This window comes from Glossina fuscipes, unplaced genomic scaffold (assembly GCF_014805625.2).
Source record: "Glossina fuscipes isolate IAEA_lab_2018 unplaced genomic scaffold, Yale_Gfus_2 1, whole genome shotgun sequence".
NCBI classification, from domain to species: domain Eukaryota; kingdom Metazoa; phylum Arthropoda; class Insecta; order Diptera; family Glossinidae; genus Glossina; species Glossina fuscipes.
Window position 1 is genome coordinate 24,770,401 of NW_023998415.1, and position 17,856 is coordinate 24,788,256.

The 17,856-nt window shown below is 33.1% G+C and overlaps 4 protein-coding genes across 9 annotated transcripts; 3 read left to right on the plus strand and 1 right to left on the minus strand.

Moving 5' to 3' along the window:
* The first annotated feature begins 114 nt into the window (after nt 1-114).
* On the plus strand, nt 115-6,407 carry LOC119631391 (type 1 phosphatidylinositol 4,5-bisphosphate 4-phosphatase). 3 transcript variants are annotated; one of them, XM_038023546.1, is made up of 6 exons: nt 115-222; nt 670-950; nt 5,296-5,474; nt 5,545-5,754; nt 5,839-6,003; nt 6,065-6,407. In XM_038023546.1, exons 2-6 carry the CDS (start codon nt 824-826, stop codon nt 6,179-6,181), a joined length of 798 nt encoding a protein of 265 aa, XP_037879474.1. In that variant the 5' UTR covers nt 115-222; nt 670-823; the 3' UTR covers nt 6,182-6,407. The 3 variants fall into 3 exon arrangements, with proteins under 3 accessions (XP_037879474.1, XP_037879476.1, XP_037879475.1); XM_038023548.1 differs by having other exon boundaries at nt 115-218; XM_038023547.1 differs by lacking the exon at nt 115-222 and adding an exon at nt 291-388.
* Nucleotides 6,408-7,936: 1,529 nt separating this feature from the next.
* Nucleotides 7,937-13,767, plus strand: LOC119632184. Of its 4 annotated transcripts, none has more exons than XM_038024982.1 (5): nt 7,937-7,994; nt 9,801-10,003; nt 10,073-10,773; nt 10,854-12,632; nt 12,942-13,767. In XM_038024982.1, exons 2-5 carry the CDS (start codon nt 9,895-9,897, stop codon nt 13,596-13,598), a joined length of 3,246 nt encoding a protein of 1,081 aa, XP_037880910.1. In that variant the 5' UTR covers nt 7,937-7,994; nt 9,801-9,894; the 3' UTR covers nt 13,599-13,767. The 4 variants fall into 4 exon arrangements, with proteins under 4 accessions (XP_037880910.1, XP_037880911.1, XP_037880912.1 ...); XM_038024983.1 differs by lacking the exon at nt 7,937-7,994 and adding an exon at nt 9,686-9,703; XM_038024984.1 differs by lacking the exon at nt 7,937-7,994 and having other exon boundaries at nt 9,712-10,003; nt 12,942-13,462; nt 13,526-13,767.
* Nucleotides 8,250-8,687, plus strand: LOC119632185. The gene is made up of 2 exons (XM_038024985.1): nt 8,250-8,458; nt 8,543-8,687. Exons 1-2 carry the CDS (start codon nt 8,250-8,252, stop codon nt 8,685-8,687), a joined length of 354 nt encoding a protein of 117 aa, XP_037880913.1.
* A 206-nt stretch (nt 13,768-13,973) lies between the features above and the next one.
* Nucleotides 13,974-15,153, minus strand: LOC119631874. Its single transcript, XM_038024417.1, has one exon. The coding sequence runs from the start codon at nt 14,988-14,990 to the stop codon at nt 14,313-14,315; it is 678 nt and encodes a 225-aa protein (XP_037880345.1). The 5' UTR covers nt 14,991-15,153; the 3' UTR covers nt 13,974-14,312.
* Nucleotides 15,154-17,856: the final 2,703 nt, after the last annotated feature.

Below are 17,856 nucleotides of genomic sequence, written 5' to 3' on the forward strand. Positions count from 1 at the left end.
TCAATTAATCCCTGTATATATTACCTCATATGTAAGTTAAACGTTAAAGTAAACTTCTTGTTCCGTGAAAAAGTATCTTGGAGTTTAAAACTGTGGCAACCTTTAGCCGTTGTATCGGCAAGAGTTTTTTATTCGCGAAGAATCAATTGTGCAGTTTTATTAATTTCTCACTCCTCGGTAGATAAGTTTTTGCAAAACAATAATAATTTAAAAAAGTAGTAGGTAAATTGGAAAATAACCATAAATATATAAAGTAATAGCAATAAATCAGTGAATGTTTAGTAAAAATCTTAAAGAAATCTAAAAGAGAATGGACTGTGCATATATGTACGACGATAAAACGGCAAAGGAACAAAGAAAATGAAAATGAATATCTAAACCCCTTTCGGTAACTTGCTGAAAAAAAAGAAGTCAATTGTTGAAATATTTATTCATTTATAGTGGAAGATAAAATGATATTTAGAAGTTTTCTCGATTTTTTTTTTACGCGTAAATAGAGTATGCAAGTTTTTCTTAAATTAAATTGCTATTATTTTATAGAATTTGCGTTGGGCTATGGCATCCATTTCGTAAAAAGCACGAGAGACAAAGATGGAAAAAAATTAGAGATTTAATCGAAAAAAACTACTTGCCGTTCTTGAAATTTCTTTCATTCTTCTTTACTTCTAGTTAACAAGGAAGTATCGAACTACTGAAAGTGCAACTTACAATTGAATAAGCAGCAAGATATTTGTTAGCGTAAAACTTTAAACATTTTGCCGAAATTTTTATTTATATTTTTACGTATAAAACGAATTTTGCGTGACTTTTGCCTTTAGAAGCAATGGTTAATAATCCGGAAAAACAAAGTTTATTGAAAAATGAGGATACCTCTGCGTACAGTTCAACAAGTGCTGGCACTACTACTACTCCGACAGCACCCGGAGAAGGAGAAGTTCCTCCAGCAGAAGGTAATTACTATTTCCATACAAAAATCATAAACGCTTGCTTTACACCTTTAGTATTACGTGCTGTAATATAAAGCCTACTAAGGGAAAATATCTGTCTGTTATAGTTCATTAACCGCATGTCGTAAATAATAGTAAATCTTTCAGTGATGTGGTTAAGTGAAACATGCATAAAAATATGTGTACGTTATTTTCTTGTTAGCTTTTAAACGTTGCTGTACCTCTTGAGATCTTAATCAGACCAAGTCTGACGGAAACCCGATAAGTGTTAAAATTGCATAGTTTTCAATAATTTCAACTTTTTCGTTTGGTCTCGCATAACTCCTAACTGCTGACACCGTATATTATGCAAATTTTGCATACCTAGTAAAAATGCATTGCTTATTTGTACGTATGAGAGTTCTTCGAGTTTATTTGAACGTTTGGTGTTGAGTCGTATGGAAGCTTTAGAATTGAAATTCCGTCTATGCATCTTTTCGCATCAAAATTTCGGCAATATTCTTTTACAGTTGTTTGTCCAAGCATTTAAAATTTATGGTCGACATTTGAAAAAATATCCATTAAGATCCGTGACCATGCAAGTATTGTCAGTTGAATCTCATTGCCATTGAAGATTATGAAGACTGATGACAATAATTTCAATATTGAAGCTGAAAAGTTTTTCGAATTTCGCTACGGACTTATGAGCAGATAATAAACATTATTAAGAATAAAGAAAGAAAGAAGAAACGAGATTGTGTGCAGAAACGTTAACAACTCCATAAGAAAACCGGATTAAATTTTTTTATTTTTTTTTTATCAAAATCTTTGAATAGTCATAACAATCCTTTATCAGTTATATGGAATGCAAGAAAGTTTCAGGGGAAAGTCTTTGCCAGTCGTTTAACAATTTGCTTTTGTTAGTTACATGAGTCATTTTTTTATGATATCGCTTCTACATATATTTAACAAAAATCTTTTCAACATAAACTGTACAGGGGCTTTGTAAGGCTCTTGTTGCATTCTTTCTCTTTTCACTAGTAAAGAAGGAAGAAAAAAAACTATAATGAAAAGCATGAATTGAAAAAGCGCGACTTTTAGAAAATTTCTTCTTTTCTACTTGAAAGAATTCTGTAAACAAAATAATATAGCAGGCCAAATTTGATTGGTAATGGTCACGATTTCTTACCAAATAATTGCTTTTGCTGCAGCTAATATCTTTTTGCCGGCCAGACTAGCGCATGCAATGTGACTGTCTGTATGATGGTCCGGAGAAACGATGTTAGTGTTGGACGAAATAATTTGCTTGTAGTTAGATTTAGTTCAAAATAATTGTTAGAATCTTTTGGAGAAAAATATAATAATCATAATACGTATTTGTAATAAACGTTTTGGCACAGTATTTTTTTCCTCGTATTAAGTGTAGCAGTTTTTTAAAGGACGGAAAGAGAATCTTAACATTTTACTACATTTTTTGCAAGTGTTTGTGCGCTTTAAAAAATACCAATTTGTTCAAAAGGTGTTATTTGTTTGTCACAACATTGCTCAGAGGTATGCTAAACTCGTAATCACTTAAACTGGTCCGTCTATCTGTCAATGTTTTGAGCTTTCTATTACTTAAAAATTCGGCATAAAAAGCTGAAATTCAGTGTATACAACAGTGAACACATAAATAGCACATTTTTTTAAACTATATAATTAAAGGATTTTTGTATTACTTGACAACATTATTTAGCACTGTTGTAAACAAAATATTACACTTAAAAATTTACCCTTATCTTTTCTCTTTTTTATCGCTTTGTCGATTTATATGTATAGAGCGTGCTCTGGTCATGAAAATAGCACAAGAAAATGTTTTTAAATAGGATTTTTTTCATTTCTGGATTGTTTTACATATTAGAGTAATTATAAGTTTTTCTAAAGATTTTAATCTGTATAGTAGGACCTTATTGCATTTTCTGAACAAAAAAACTATTTTCATTGATAAAACTGTTGCCCGCAAAAGTAAATAAGACTCACTTCAGACTCATAGGGAAATAATAAAACAATTTATTTAAAAATTTCCCCACAAACCTGACAAGAGGGCGGCGTCTAAATGATATGCAGCTTTACGGAACTTCCTAAAACTAAGCTTCGCATTACTACTGACATACATTGCTAAGGAATTAATGTACTCGAATGGAGAATGTATTCCTGGCGTGAACACGGCCCCAAAAAATTGACATATCGACCTTTTGATTTATATAATGTATATTATGAACTTGCCAGTTGGACTTTTATGCATGACAGATTGCAACAATTGAAAAAGTTCGACAAAGGGTAAGGATAAGGTGATCGCAATTGATGAGATCAACGATCGATCTTTTTATCAAAAGCGACGTGTCAAAAGCATGGATCGTGAATGTTTAGCACTAAAGTGGCAATTTGTGATACAGCGCGAAATATTGAAATAATAATAAAGAGAATGCAGTTAGTTTTGAAGTATTATTACAATTTATCTCAAATTTTTTAAGGTAAGTGTTTGTGTCCCCGAGAATTTTCATACATTCGCGTTTATTCTTGCTGGATGAATTGCTTTCTTTCAATTAATGAAAATTTTTTACTTTTTTATACGTCGTGTAAACTAAACTATATTTTAAAATCGATGTAAATTCTTCATTTTTTTTTTTTTTTGTTTTTTTTTTGTTTGTAAATCTCTTAATCAGTTAGATGTCGCGACCTCTTTTAAAAATGTGCACTTAAATTGTGTGTGCCTAAAAATTAAGTGTACGAGCACTCGACGAGTATACTCGCTATACCACAAAATATTACCATTTCTTCATGACAAGTATACTCGTCAATGATAGCTAAGTGGTGAGCAGAACTCTATTTTTATGTGCGATACCTGTGCAGCTTTGTTTACATAGTCTTAATGAACGGCAAGTTATTAAGTTTTAATGTAGTAGATATGATTTGGCAAAAAACTTATGTTAAGTTATGATTTAAAGCAGATGGTAGTTCAAAAACGCGACCCACTAAAGATTTAAAGCAAAAATAAGTATGATTGATCCGCGAATACTTTCGTTAAATATATATCTAGGACTGATATTAATCTAAAATTTGCGATAAAAATATCTTCCATATCCTTGTAAAGACGGTCTCATCTACAATTTTTTTGATATTTTTTCCCCTAAAGAGAACGAAATGTAAATGATGAACATGTATTCTTACTAATATTCTTGCTCATAATCCTAATGTTCTCTTTGCGTTCTTACAGCGTTATTATGTATATATCGATTCAAATTTTGCTGCAAAACGTTCCGTTGTTTGCGTATCGAGATGATTATAAAGATCGCAAGGGTGAACGAATATTTATTGTAGGAAAACGGGGCTAAGCAAGCAAAGGCAAATTTTGCAATAGCTTCTGTTACTGCATATATTATGCGAGAAGTCTCCAGCAATTATAAACAATTCTATTTCAATTTCGTACAGATATTTCATTTGTTCCAGTCGCTTTTATGAAAGAAATATTTTTAGTCTTCTTTACAGTGAAATTATAAACGCCCAGATAGACATTTTCCATTTTTTTTATTCCATGCACTTTTTTTTTTTTTTTATTATTACTTTACATGATAACATAAGTTGTTGAGTTGAAATAAAAATTTTTTGTTTTTTGTTTTTTCTGATTTACACAATATTCGTTGTGTACAGTGTACAGACATCGGCTTACTGCATATAAACAGACGTTGTATTCTTTTATATTAACATTGACATTATTTCGATTGAACTCCTCAGGTTTTTAATATTTTTTCCGTTATTTGTGATGAAAAAAACATCATATATTAAAAAAGATAATTTTCATGTACTTTTATGACATATCTTCAGATGCGTATAATTTCCATCGCTAGATTTAATAATTTAAAAATTATTGACCATGCAAGATCATAAGGTCTGAGCTGTTGAATTTTCTTTTGTTCATAAAGTAACAGCATATACGTATGTGCGTGTTACAGTTAAATTTGATGAAAGTAATGAGAACACTGAGCCTTTTGTGCAAGAGATGTAGCTCAGGTCTTTAATGTTAGGTCGAACTAGTTTTACTTGATACTTGACATTTGAATCGAGATGATAGATAGGAAGACATATAAAGTGAGCTTCTCACCTCCTAAAACATGCGGCAAATTCAAACTTTGAATTTTAGTTCTCTTCTCTGTTGGAAAAGGGCAATGATAAATCAACGCAAAATGATACGCTAATCAGGAATGTGTATAACTTGTAAAGATTTAGGAGCATATCATGTCGAGTACACCCTATCCTCGGCGAATGATTGTATAATTTCGTATATTTTATTGTGTTTTTTTTTTCTTTTTTCTTCTCTTATAATATATAGGCAATGCTTCACAAACCAATGTGCCCTGTATTGGTCCTGATGAGGTCCCACCACCATACCAGCAAGGTAACACTGGTGGAGTACCTATGGTAACTTGTCGTGTTTGTCAGAGTATGATCGACATAGCTACGAAACGTGATCAGCATGTTGTCAAATGCACTCACTGCAATGAAGCAACAGTAAGCATACAAACTTGTGTAATTTAATGCATTTTTGTTACTGATATTATTGTTCTGACTGTTATTATAGCCTATACGCAATGCACCGCCGGGCAAGAAATATGTGCGTTGCCCTTGCAATTGTTTACTGATTTGTAAATCATCATCTCAACGTATCGCTTGTCCACGACCAAATTGCAAGCGTATTATCAACTTGGCACCCAGTCCTGTAACACCACCGGTACCCACAATGCCTGGTATGTGTCGTGTTACTTGCGGTCACTGCTCCGATACATTTTTGGTTAGTCTATTGTTTTGCTTTTTTTCTTCAAAATTTTAAAAACTATTTTAAAAAAATGTTTGATTTATATGGTCCCCTATTTAGTTTAATACATTTCACAATTCTTTGGCACGTTGTCCACACTGTCGTAAGGTGTCTTCGGTGGGCTCGCGTTTCGCCTGCGGTCGCGGCATTATATTTGCTGTATTTGGTTTACTGGTATTATTGTTCGGCATCGGTATTACAGTGGGTACATATAGATATGCTCAGGTAAGACTGAAAAAAATGTACATATATTTCAATAGATATTGGTTTTTTAATTAAATTTTAGGAACATTCGGGCGTTTTCGTAGCTTACGTAGCCCTCTTTGTAATCGGAGCATTTTTGTGCATGCGGTCATTCTATTATTTCCGCTTAAAAGTAAGCCATGTCGATGGTCCCATGTAAGGTAGAATTCGACATAAGTAAGGCTTCTTTTTTATATATCATTCCTTTTGATATTAAAAAAAAATAATAATAATAATAATAATAATAAAAATAAAAATTATACGGAAAGCACTTTTTCCCTGGCTACACGTACGTATATACGAAAATCTACATTTACATATACTTTTGTGTGTCTTCTTTAAAATAACAAAAATTACACATTGTAAAATCTTGAAGAAAGAAAACAACAACAAGAGATGCAGTGAAGCAAACAATAATAAAGGAAATAATGAGAAAACCGAAAAAAGTTATTTTCCCAAAGATGAATAAAAAGACTACATCTGTATTAATTTTGAATATTAATGCTATCGATGAAAGTTTTCCGCATGCGTTTACGAAAATAATTTCCATGTATTCAATACATAAAAAAAATATATAAAGAAAAAGAAAAAAAAATTTACTTTAAAGCGGAAATAGGGAAAACTTTCTTAATAAAACATTAGAAATGTAGGAGGCACTACAACAACAGCAGCCAATCAATGATCACTACAACATATACAACAATATATTTTAAATATCCGTTTTATTAATTGCGTTATTTTTTTCTTCTTTTTTAATATTGTTTTGATTTTTACACTTGTTTTTATTTTCTCTTTTTAAACTTCTCATATACTATTTGTACGATTCATTTAAATTCTAAATATATTTATATATATATATATCATCTTATTTACATATATATACTTTAGTGTCATCCCATTCTCAATTTCTCAAGTTTTGGTCCACATTTGTATAGTGTCTGTTATTATTCATAAATATTTTTCTTACATTAATGATTCCTTCGTTTTGTATACATATGGCGAGAAAATCATAAATAATAAAACATACAAAAAAAAAAAAAAAATTCAAAACAATCTATTACGCAAACAATTATTATTATTATATTATATTTAGAATTATTATTGCGATACAATTTATTGTAAATAAAAAATAAAAACAAAAATACAAGAGTTAATGAATAAAAGGAAAGCAACGCATTTTCGCCAACGATAAAGAAACTGAACAGGATGTTTAGATCGACCACCAGCCGTCACCATCATAAGCTTTGATTTTTGAAATAAATATGTATCGAAATTAAAAGAAAATACATGGTACCATCGTAACTGCACAGTGTTTATGCATATCACGCAACCAAATTCTGTATATATATATATTTTTTTTGGTATGTTGAATGGAGATGGACTAAGCCAATAGATTTGTGGCTTGAATTCTATATATATTAATATAAGAACAATTACCACAAAAAGGATTTTAGTGAGGTAGATATCACAGCTGTTTGCCAATTGCTACGGAATTTAGACAACATGTCAGAAAATTGGAGACTTCAACCAGAATGTAGAAAAAGGAAATATTCAAAATCATATCTTTGCACCACTTTAAGTCATATTTTCAATATGGTTAAATTAGTAACGCTGCCAATGCTAATCAAACGTATTTGGAATTGTGTATTGAAAGTCTTCCGTTTAACTGAAAATGCTAAAATTACTTATGTTTGAAACGGCACGGTTTAGGGGCACTTTATTCTTTCAAGTTACCGCCGAGAACTAGTTTGTTGAAGCCTTCTTACCGATAAAAATTTTTAATGAAAAATTTATATGAAGTTCGCTTCGCTTAATTAAGGTGATGAAACACACATTCTGTTCCTTTCTCTCAAATTAACAATTTTGCAAAAATTTTTTTTTTTTTTTTGTTATTATTTCAAGGTGTGTGATGGTCGATTGAAAGGATCTTTGAAGACGTGCTTTTGTGTATTTCTTGCAACACACGGATCAAAGTTAGTACTTTTCTACTTTTGAATTTTAAGAGATTACAATTATAGTGGCTGAGACTATATCTCTTAATTGCCAATTTAATGGGTAATTGACTTAAATTCCTATGGATAGACAGACTAGTTACTATGACAAATTTTTTTTATTTATTTTCATTTGTAATTTGTCGTCTGAATATTGGTAACTTTTTTTTTTGCTTTTTTAAAGAAAATTACCATATTTCAGCTATATATCGGTTTTTTTAACGAAATTTGAACAAAATGGCCGATGATGATGATAAACCTAAAAAGCACACTTTGCAGTCGCTATTTCATCTTTATTGCAACTATATTGTAATAACCTTGGATATAGATAATGAAGATCATGATGCTATACTCTTGTCGCAAATTGATATGTGGCTCGAGCAAGCCAAACTCTTGAGAACTGTATTTACTTTAACTGAAACTGGCTTAGCCTATATGAAATTTAGGTAATACCGTTATATATATACATGTATATATTTATATATATATAAAGATAATGAAAAAAAATATTTTCTTGCATTGCAATTAAGGAAATGGCGATTGGACTTTAAGGAATTTCAAGAATTCTTAGAATTAATTGTTATTGGTAAAGACTTGCCCGTCAATGATTTAAAAGAAATGTTAATTGAGGCTGGTATACCCGGTTTTGCTGGCGAAGTCGTCGTAGTAAAATGAATTTTTGTAAGCGGAGCAATACAGAAGAACAAAAAAAGAAAATATAAAATTTTTTTGGGGCTTCATTTTAAGATTTTTTAATAAAATGATTGCAAATAAAATAATGTAGCTGATTCTCGCTATGTATACCGATTGTAGGAAATATAGGCCTAAGATAATTTTCCTTTGCTGAAATCATGCCGATGAAGTGAAATAACAGAATTAATAGATAGGAATAATCGATTCATAGAACTCGAATCTTGCTAAGTTGAACTAAACGCGAATATTGCTTCCCTAAATATATGTTCAGTAGTTAAATGCGCAATCAGCACGAATTTCAAAGTGAAGTCTTATATTTTTGGAGAAGTTTTTGCTGAATAACAATTTATTGATGCTGTATTTATAAAAGGCATGCAGGCGATTTATGTTCAATTTAGTCATCACTACAATCACTGATATACCAACTTACGCATTGTAGTTAAATAAATAAGCCTGGCATTTATGTAGGTCTTCGAAAGCGTTGTATCAAGTTTTAGATATCTAAATCTCTCTTATATAAGTTATAGATTTCTATTAATTATGGGTGTGTTTACAAATGAATCAATCGTTCCGATTTTTCCATGGATTTCGTTAAATAACATTACAGAATAAAAAACCAATAACTGTTATAGATTGCAATTTTTTGTTTCTCGCAGTGATTGGGTGCCGATCACGCCTTTTTAAAAATAGTTCTGCGACCGTCAGTGTATAAGCCAAGTAACAATATTGTGAACATTCCAACAATAGACATATGCATACGAAAACAAACTTAAATCGCCTCAGAATCTTAAGCTTATCAAAATCGATAATACCTTTGTTTCAGTGTATTACAAATGGTTTGGTAAATCTAGCATACTGTCGGCTTGGTGTTGGATATTTCAATTTAAAAATGTTCGATTGCAATGCGATATTTGTTTATCGTATTACAGATTAAAGTGAAATTACGTGAATATGGCAATACTGTTCAATTTTTAGTAATTATGATAAATTTGTTGTTTGTATGAGTTTGTTATCTATTGTTTTGTAACCAAAAATTCTGATAATTTGCAAGAAATTTTTATTAATATTTTACTACGGAAACTATTTGATTTACAGCAGAGCGCGTGCACATTATTAAGAAGCACAAATCGCTAAATCGGCGCGGTACCACTAACGGAGAATTAAAAATTAATCCATTATCAAAATAAAAATGCCTTTGGAGGGAGATCGTGAGCATACGTTGCAGCAATTATCGGATATGTTTCGAGGAATTTCAATGCAGCGCTTACGTATTGTTTGTGAAGCTAATGATTGGAATTGTAAGTAGACCTTCGTTTTGAACAATCAAATATTAGTGTGCAGTTGATTCTGTTGATTTTGCTACCCAGTGAACACATGTATTGATCAATTGGTTGAGACAGAGACGGACGAAATCAATAATAGCACGGCTAGTTGTAGTAGTCGTCCTTTAACAACTTCTGGTGCCATACCAAAAATCTCACCGCCGCTTAATAAAGTTCAAAGGTCTTGCAACAGCATTAACAATTCATATGCCAACTCAAATAACAGAACTTTAGACGACGAAACCAGCAAAGAATTAAAAATAGGCGACCAAATAAATTCAGGTTATCGCATTATGATAATTATGCGTGGAGCTCCGGGTTCGGGTAAAACTTATTTAGCTCATTTATTGATGCAAAAGTATATGCCCCAGGTGCCTGAAAAAGATATACGCGATTTTGTATTAAGCAGCGATGATTATTTTTATGATTCCGCCGGACGCTACAAATACAGTATTGACCGCCTAGCTGAAGCTCACGATCATAATCAAAGGCGAGCACGCGAAAAGGCAGAAGACGGATGGAGTCCTATTATCGTGGATAATACAAATATGAAATTGTGGGAAATGTTACCTTATGTTCAAATTGCTGTAAAAAACGGTTATTTAGTGGAGCTGCTCGAGCCAAAAACCTCATGGCATAAGTCGTCACGTAAACTAGCGATGTTAAATAGACATGAAGTGCCGCGCGAAACCATCGAACGCATGCTGGATAAATATGAAAAAGGAAATACTAGTGATTTGTTAAAGGTTTGATTATTAGCGCTTGTTTCGTACTCGATTCTTCGCTTTTGCTTCATACATATTGAACAGCAAATTTTATATTACAGATGCTTAAAGATACGAAATACACGGTTCCATTGCCCCAACTACGTTCTTATCCACCTGTAATAGTTGCACCGCAGTATGAAATTGAAACCGAAGAAAAATTTCAAATTTTTAATAGTGAATACGTGGAAAATTCCAATGATAACGTGTTGCCAACAAAAAGCATTTCACCGTGGAATAATAGCAGGTCTATAGAGAACTCTAATGACTCTACCACATTAATGCTAGAGGATACAGAGTGGAAGCCTTACAAAGATCCCAGGGAACCTAAAGAGCAACGCAATAGAGGATCAAGGGCGTATCCATCTTCGTCATCAACTATACTCTTTCCACAGAAAACGAGCGAACAAAGAACGTTTAGTGAAGCTTGGAAACCCTCTGAAAAAAATGCAAAGGGTTTTTGGAGTTCAAATGAATCCTCAACGAAAGGTAAAGAAGAACATGCCAATGTAAAAGCTGGTAGTGATAAAACTTTATTGGACATAATTAAGGAAAATTTCAATGTGCCTGTAGCCATGAATGACGACGACTCTTTGGAGGAGGGCAAACCTGCTACAGTCCTAAGTACAGATCGTCACAGCGTAGGTTGCCCAAATGAGAATTCGGCATTTGTTGCCTTACGGCAAATATATCCAAAAGAAGATGTATCTAGTTTATGGGATTTATTTTTAAAATGCAGCGGAAACGCAGACTGGGTAGCGAATTTATTACTTAAGGAAGATGAAATGATAAGAGTAAATAGCGATGAAGAAAACGTTGATTATGTGAATGATGACGATTTTATATGTTTGTGCAAGAATTCCAATGAAATGTTAAGGGACAGTTCAAAGAATACATCCACACCATTGCAAGATAAAAATGTAATGAGTAATGAAAATCTACCAAAACGCCAGAGAAAGCGCAGTCGATGGTCTCGTTCCAAACAACATAATACTTCGTCCTTTCGCGAACTAGAGGAATTTATTCAGAAATCTTTCGTGTTGGAAAGCGAACATTATACGGAACAACAGACGTTACAAATATATGACAATGAAATGGATAGGGAATTTCAGGAGTCACCAATCAAAGCAAATTCTAACTTTCATGATGTTGAGACTCAGACGGACATACAAAGCGTAATAGAAAATAGTGACGACGATGATGAGAGCGACGAAAAAGAGAAAAGCGACAATAAGGAAATGCTGGAAATAACGTTAGGTGAAAAGTTAATACAACAATTGATTGAATATTTCCGCCATGAAACATCTTCCTTGCTAAATCAAACGCGCACAAAACTGCCAGTCAACATGAATGTGTTTATGTCACGCTCGCTAGCCAAGCGTTTATACATGTTGTGCATGGAGTCTGTCCATCACTATATAGAAGAAGAACGTCAAAAGATTATACGGGAGGACGAAGAGTTTGCTCGACTTTTGAAGAGCCCAAAATACGCTGAATGCAAAGAGTCCCCCGCAAATGTGCGAGAGTTGTTGGATATGGAAATGGCATTAATGATTTTTAATCAGGATCGTGAGGACATACTACATCAGGAGAAAGAAGGTGATAAACCTAAGGACCTGGCTACTCATTTAACGCAAATGAAACTTTGTGAAACATTTCCTGACATTCCACGGGATACTTTACTGGACATACTGGGTGCAAACGGTAACAACTACAATAAGACTGTGTCGATACTTCAAAGCACCATGAATATAGGTAGCAAATCCGATAGACAAAGCTTGCATACAGTAAACCAAAAACAAGAACGTTTGATGCAATGTGCTCGGCGGAAAAAAGAATTGGTGAGTATCTTCCAATCCAATAGTAAAAAAAGACGTTCGGCTAGCTTTATCATTAAATTTTTAAAACCTGAATAGAAATGTGCCAAATAAGCACCCGGAGCTCTTCTAGGTCTTTCTGAGTGCTCTAACAATTACAAAATTGAGCGAATACGTAAACCTCGAAAATATGTGTATGTAGACAGTGGAGTCAGTTTGAGTTAGCTAGAGTAGTATAGGTGGTTTGCTGCTTTCTGAGCACTGAAAATTGTATATTTAGATTAACAGTGTACATAATTATTATTTGTGTTGTATTGTATTATTATTTTACAGTTAAATCAAGAAGTTCAAACTAATCTCCAAAAACAACAACAAATAGATAGCAAAGAGCTCTTCGATATTAAAGACGATAATATAAAAGAAACGGTTCTAAGGAAATTTGAAGAAACTCGAAATTTGGCTGACCATCATAGACAATTGAAAAATGAGTGCTACAAGAAAGCCCAGGAAGCGATCGTAAGAGGTCAAGGTGCTGTTGCGCCTTATTATTCTCAAATAACAGAACTGCATAAAAAAAAAATTGATATGTACAATCAAGTAGCGGCCAATTGCATTATGGAAGTTCACAAATACAACCAAAACAATCAGGATCTCTTGGACCTGCATTATCTGTACGTTGCCGAAGCCTTGGAATGTTTAGATATATTCTTGGATCGTCATATCACCGAGTTGCGTTCATCGTCAGATTCATATAAGAATGTGTTTATAATTACCGGCCGCGGTCTTCACAGTGCCGGCGGCGTATCAACGATTAAGAGTAAAGTCAAAGCCCGTTTGCAGGAACGTAATTTAAAGTGCGTTTATCTTGATTTTTTAAGCCATTATCTTTGCATTATTTTACAAGTAATTAATTGCAGGTGGCATAATGAAAACGCAGGCCTTTTAAAAGTAAAAATTTTTCCAGCTTCACGTCACTCAAAGAACTTCTGACAAATTCCAGTAACTAATTGATAAAGTACACTAGCCGCCATAAATATGGATGCGGCTATGCGAACATCCGTTTCGGCCAAGTGCAGTGGAAGCGTAAGTCTGTAAATATTTTTGAAATACACATTCATACGTATGTATATATGGTTCACGACATCTAAAGTTCGCATACGTGCATAATTGCACGAGCGTCAACATATACGTGCGCGTGTTACATTTGCCTTTAAAATTGCTTTCCTCCTTATTTTATTACCTGATTTATATATTTAGTCTTTTAAGATTTTTATGACAACGCAATATTTCCATTGCAATAAAATACACTTTTTTTTACTAATTTGAAGTTTTAATATAAACTATATTTGGAATATGAAGAGAGAGACAATGCAAAATAAAGTTGTGTTATTAGTTTACTGAGAAATTGGACACGATAGTATAAAATTGATTGAACCATCTAAAATTACACTAAGCACTTTAGAATTTTGAATAGAAACAACACTAATATTGAGAAAAACGTTTAACCGGAGTAAATCAAAGTAATTAAATTAAAATAGTTTTCTTTTTCTCTTCGATACACCGATCAATGTACCTAACAAATATTATTACTCTGAATATTAAATTCGATTCGATTCGATATTAAATGAAATTAATTTGCATGATGCTGTGCTATGCGGTGCTTATTTTAATTACAAGTAAGTAGAGTAGTATAATATAAATTTATCATAAGGTTTCTTCGGTGAGAGATAAGGATTTAAAATCTAAAGGACACGATGATAATAGCTGACGTTCCATTGACTGTGGCGATTTGTTCTCTGTGCAACAAAACAAACGATTAAAGGTCACTTTCTCTAAGAGGTTATTGCGATTTCGACTGCCTGAACGGGATTGCATGCTGAGTCGTTGACGAGGAGGTGTATTTAAAAATACTCCTTCGAAAATAGTTTCTAAGCTACCAGTACGTTGAAGTGAGGTGTCAGCATCGCTATGTTCACTAGGCGGGCTAATTTGAGCATTTATGTCCTGAAGAGCAACGAACTCGGGATCGTTTTGGCAGTTATTGGATATTAGATGTTCAAAATTTGGTGTTCTCAATGACGGTGACATGTTTTCACTTCGTATGGGAGACGGTGTACGTCCCAACGGCGATATTAGTCGAATTTCGAAAGCTGGCAATTCATCAGCATCAATAGCGTTCGTGTATGTTTCGACTTCATGATCCATCGACCAAGAGAATGATAGATCACTTTCGTTAGACATAGTGGGAGAATGCGATGCTTGCAAACGTTGCAAACTGTTTATGTCTTCAGAAAAGTCCAATACTTTCGTAATGTTTTTCACAATTTTACTTTTGTCTTTATTATCGCCGACGAAAACCTCGCAATTTCCTTTGGTAGACATTTTTTTGTTGTGCTTTTGCTATCTGTATAGATATTTCAGAGCTTAGATCTGTAAGCAAAAACTAATATAATCTGTAAATCACACAATCCTCTATATTAACAAACAAAACAAACTAAAGTAAGAGTTGAGACGAGAAAAAGAAGCAATTGCGCTAAGTTCGACAGAGGTGCCAATATAAAATATTTACATATTATTTATAGTTTTTATACCTTACGATCTTCATGCGTCCTTCAGTAAGAAAATATGGTAACTACGTAAATTTATATTGAAAATAAAAAGTCGCGGCGGTTTTCTGCGACTAAATGGTATTGATGTCTATATATCTGGCAACACTGACCTGATTGTTTCAAAGGAACATGTGCTTAAAAGGTGAAATTTCAGCTTACATTTTGGGTGCAAACAATTTTGCAATTCTTTAGTCGGTAAAAGTTATGTTGATTCGAAAATGGGTATAATATCCAAAGAAATACGCTATGTGATGCATCGACCACATGACAGTTTGGAATCATTTGAAAGGAGTAGGCTATAATTAATTCATGTGGCACACATGAATTAACGCAAAGAAATTAGATTGACCGAATAACTATCGGTGAAACGCTGCTGAAACGTAACGAAATCGAACAATTTTTGAAGCGAACCGTTACAGGTCATGAAAAATGTTGAGAGTTTGGTGGGATGAGAAGATAATTGTTCATTGTGATCTGCTGCAACTTGGCGAAACCATCAATTTAGTTCTGTACTGTGTACATCTTCACCATTTGAACGAAGCAATTCAGAAAGAGCGATCGGAATTGGCCAACAGGAAGGAAGGTGTGTTCCATCGTGACAATACGTGGTCACACACGTCTTTGATGACTCTAAACGAATTGGCTGAAGCTGGTTGGGAAGTTTTGATGCATCCACTATATAACAAGGACCTTGCACTATTTGACTACCATTTCTTTCAGTCCCCGCAAAACTCTGTTGATGGTAAAAAATTGGCCAACCGAAGTGCCGCTGAAAATCGCTCGACCAAGTTTTTCGACGATAAACCACAGAAGTTTTACGCCGACAGACTTACGAAGCTACCCGAAAAATAGCAAAAGCTCATACATAGTAATGGTCAATGTGCACTTGATTAAAACTGATTTTCAATGAACAAAATTTTTGCTTAAATATGTACCAAAAAACCGTGGAAACTTTTTATGTGGCCGCAAACTTAAGATGTTCTTTAGAAAGAAGTGGAATCGATTTGACGGGAAACTTATGATTTGGCTTGTAAAAGTATTTATGACGCCAAGAAGCATATACAAACTCTTATTGTCCTTATCCCATTTGTTTACGCTAATGAAAAAGGAATTTTAATATTTTTTTACTACCCATCCGTTAAATGTTATAACTACACGCATTTTTCTTAATTGACATATGTGTGAAAATATGTGCACCTTACTTTTCTAAAATATCGGGTAAATGAAAAGAGAAGTGATTAAAACAAATTCGAAGGTTTTTAATGTAATTGAAAGAAGTAAGGCAAATATTTATCTGGTTCTGGTAGTTTTCACCCTTCATACTTTAATGAAAATCGAAATACAAACAAAAGACAAAATTTATTGAAAACTGAGATTTGTTGGAAGTCGTTTCCTATTTAGGCATTATGAATGCTTGTGCTGGCCCCGTATGCCTATTTACAAAGTCAATTTGTGGCATTGATCTCAGAATACGGAAATCCGCGCGTCAACTCTCTGGGTTAAACGATCAAATTATAAGAAAGCCAAGAATTGTGTTAATAGGTTTAGGCCAATTGAGCATTTTCTCAAATTTTTTTAGGTTTACAAACACAAGCTCAATGTTATTACGTCTATAAGTAATTCGTTATGAAAAATTCAGGAAATTTCGAAATCAGAATGTTTTAAAAAACATTCCAAGTGTCTTGAAACCGTCAGTTTCTCGTGTTTGTGCCTGTTGCCAAAATTCAAAACGCACAACCGATACAAGGAGAATTGCATTAAAGAAACCGTCTTCTTTCTTCACCTTGAAAATATAATTTCAATTCGTAGAGGCCATTGGCCCGATAATTGATTTTTTAAAAGATCGGCCCAGACCGTTCACCTTTCATTTAGCGCGCAAGACTGGTAATTTTAAAGGGCATCTAAGGGGTTTGAATTCTGGTCTGAATATAGATACAATGCAATTAAAAAACATAAAAGAGGCAGGGATGCGTATTTTAACTTAACTACTTACCCTTCCTAAGAAATTTCGAAAAGATTTAGATATTAATTCTCAACTTATTTGTCATGTTTAAGCGAAATATGCAATGAAATGTAATAAAGGGTCAAGAAAAAAAGTTCTCAATTTTAATAGTTTATTGGAAAAACAAAATTCACTTTAATAACTTTTAATGTCTTATATATTATATAATTGAATAAATTTAGCTACAACAATGTTCCACGCCATACAGATTAGAATACTTTTTCTTACAGAGTACACGTACATCAAACCGTTCATATGATATATAATTGTTGTTGTACAACGCAATTTATTATTCATTAGGTATTATCCCCTATTTTGATTTTGATTATTTTATTATATGCTGTATCTTAATTAATTTACAATCGCCGTTAACGCTTTCATAATCGGATAAAAAGGAGTTGAAAGTTGGTAAGTATACGTATATATATGTCATCATATTATGCATCGGAGATCCCAATTAAGTGTTACTTTAGACTCTTATTGCGTTTTTGGTTGCTATCGTCCGTCTTTTCATTAGATGATATTCTTCGTCCAAGTGTATAGATTGAATTTTAAAACCAATCCACCTGACCCCTGAATAACTGAGAACGACGTCGGAAATCTTAGGTTATTCTTGCCTTTCAATCGGCCGATGAAA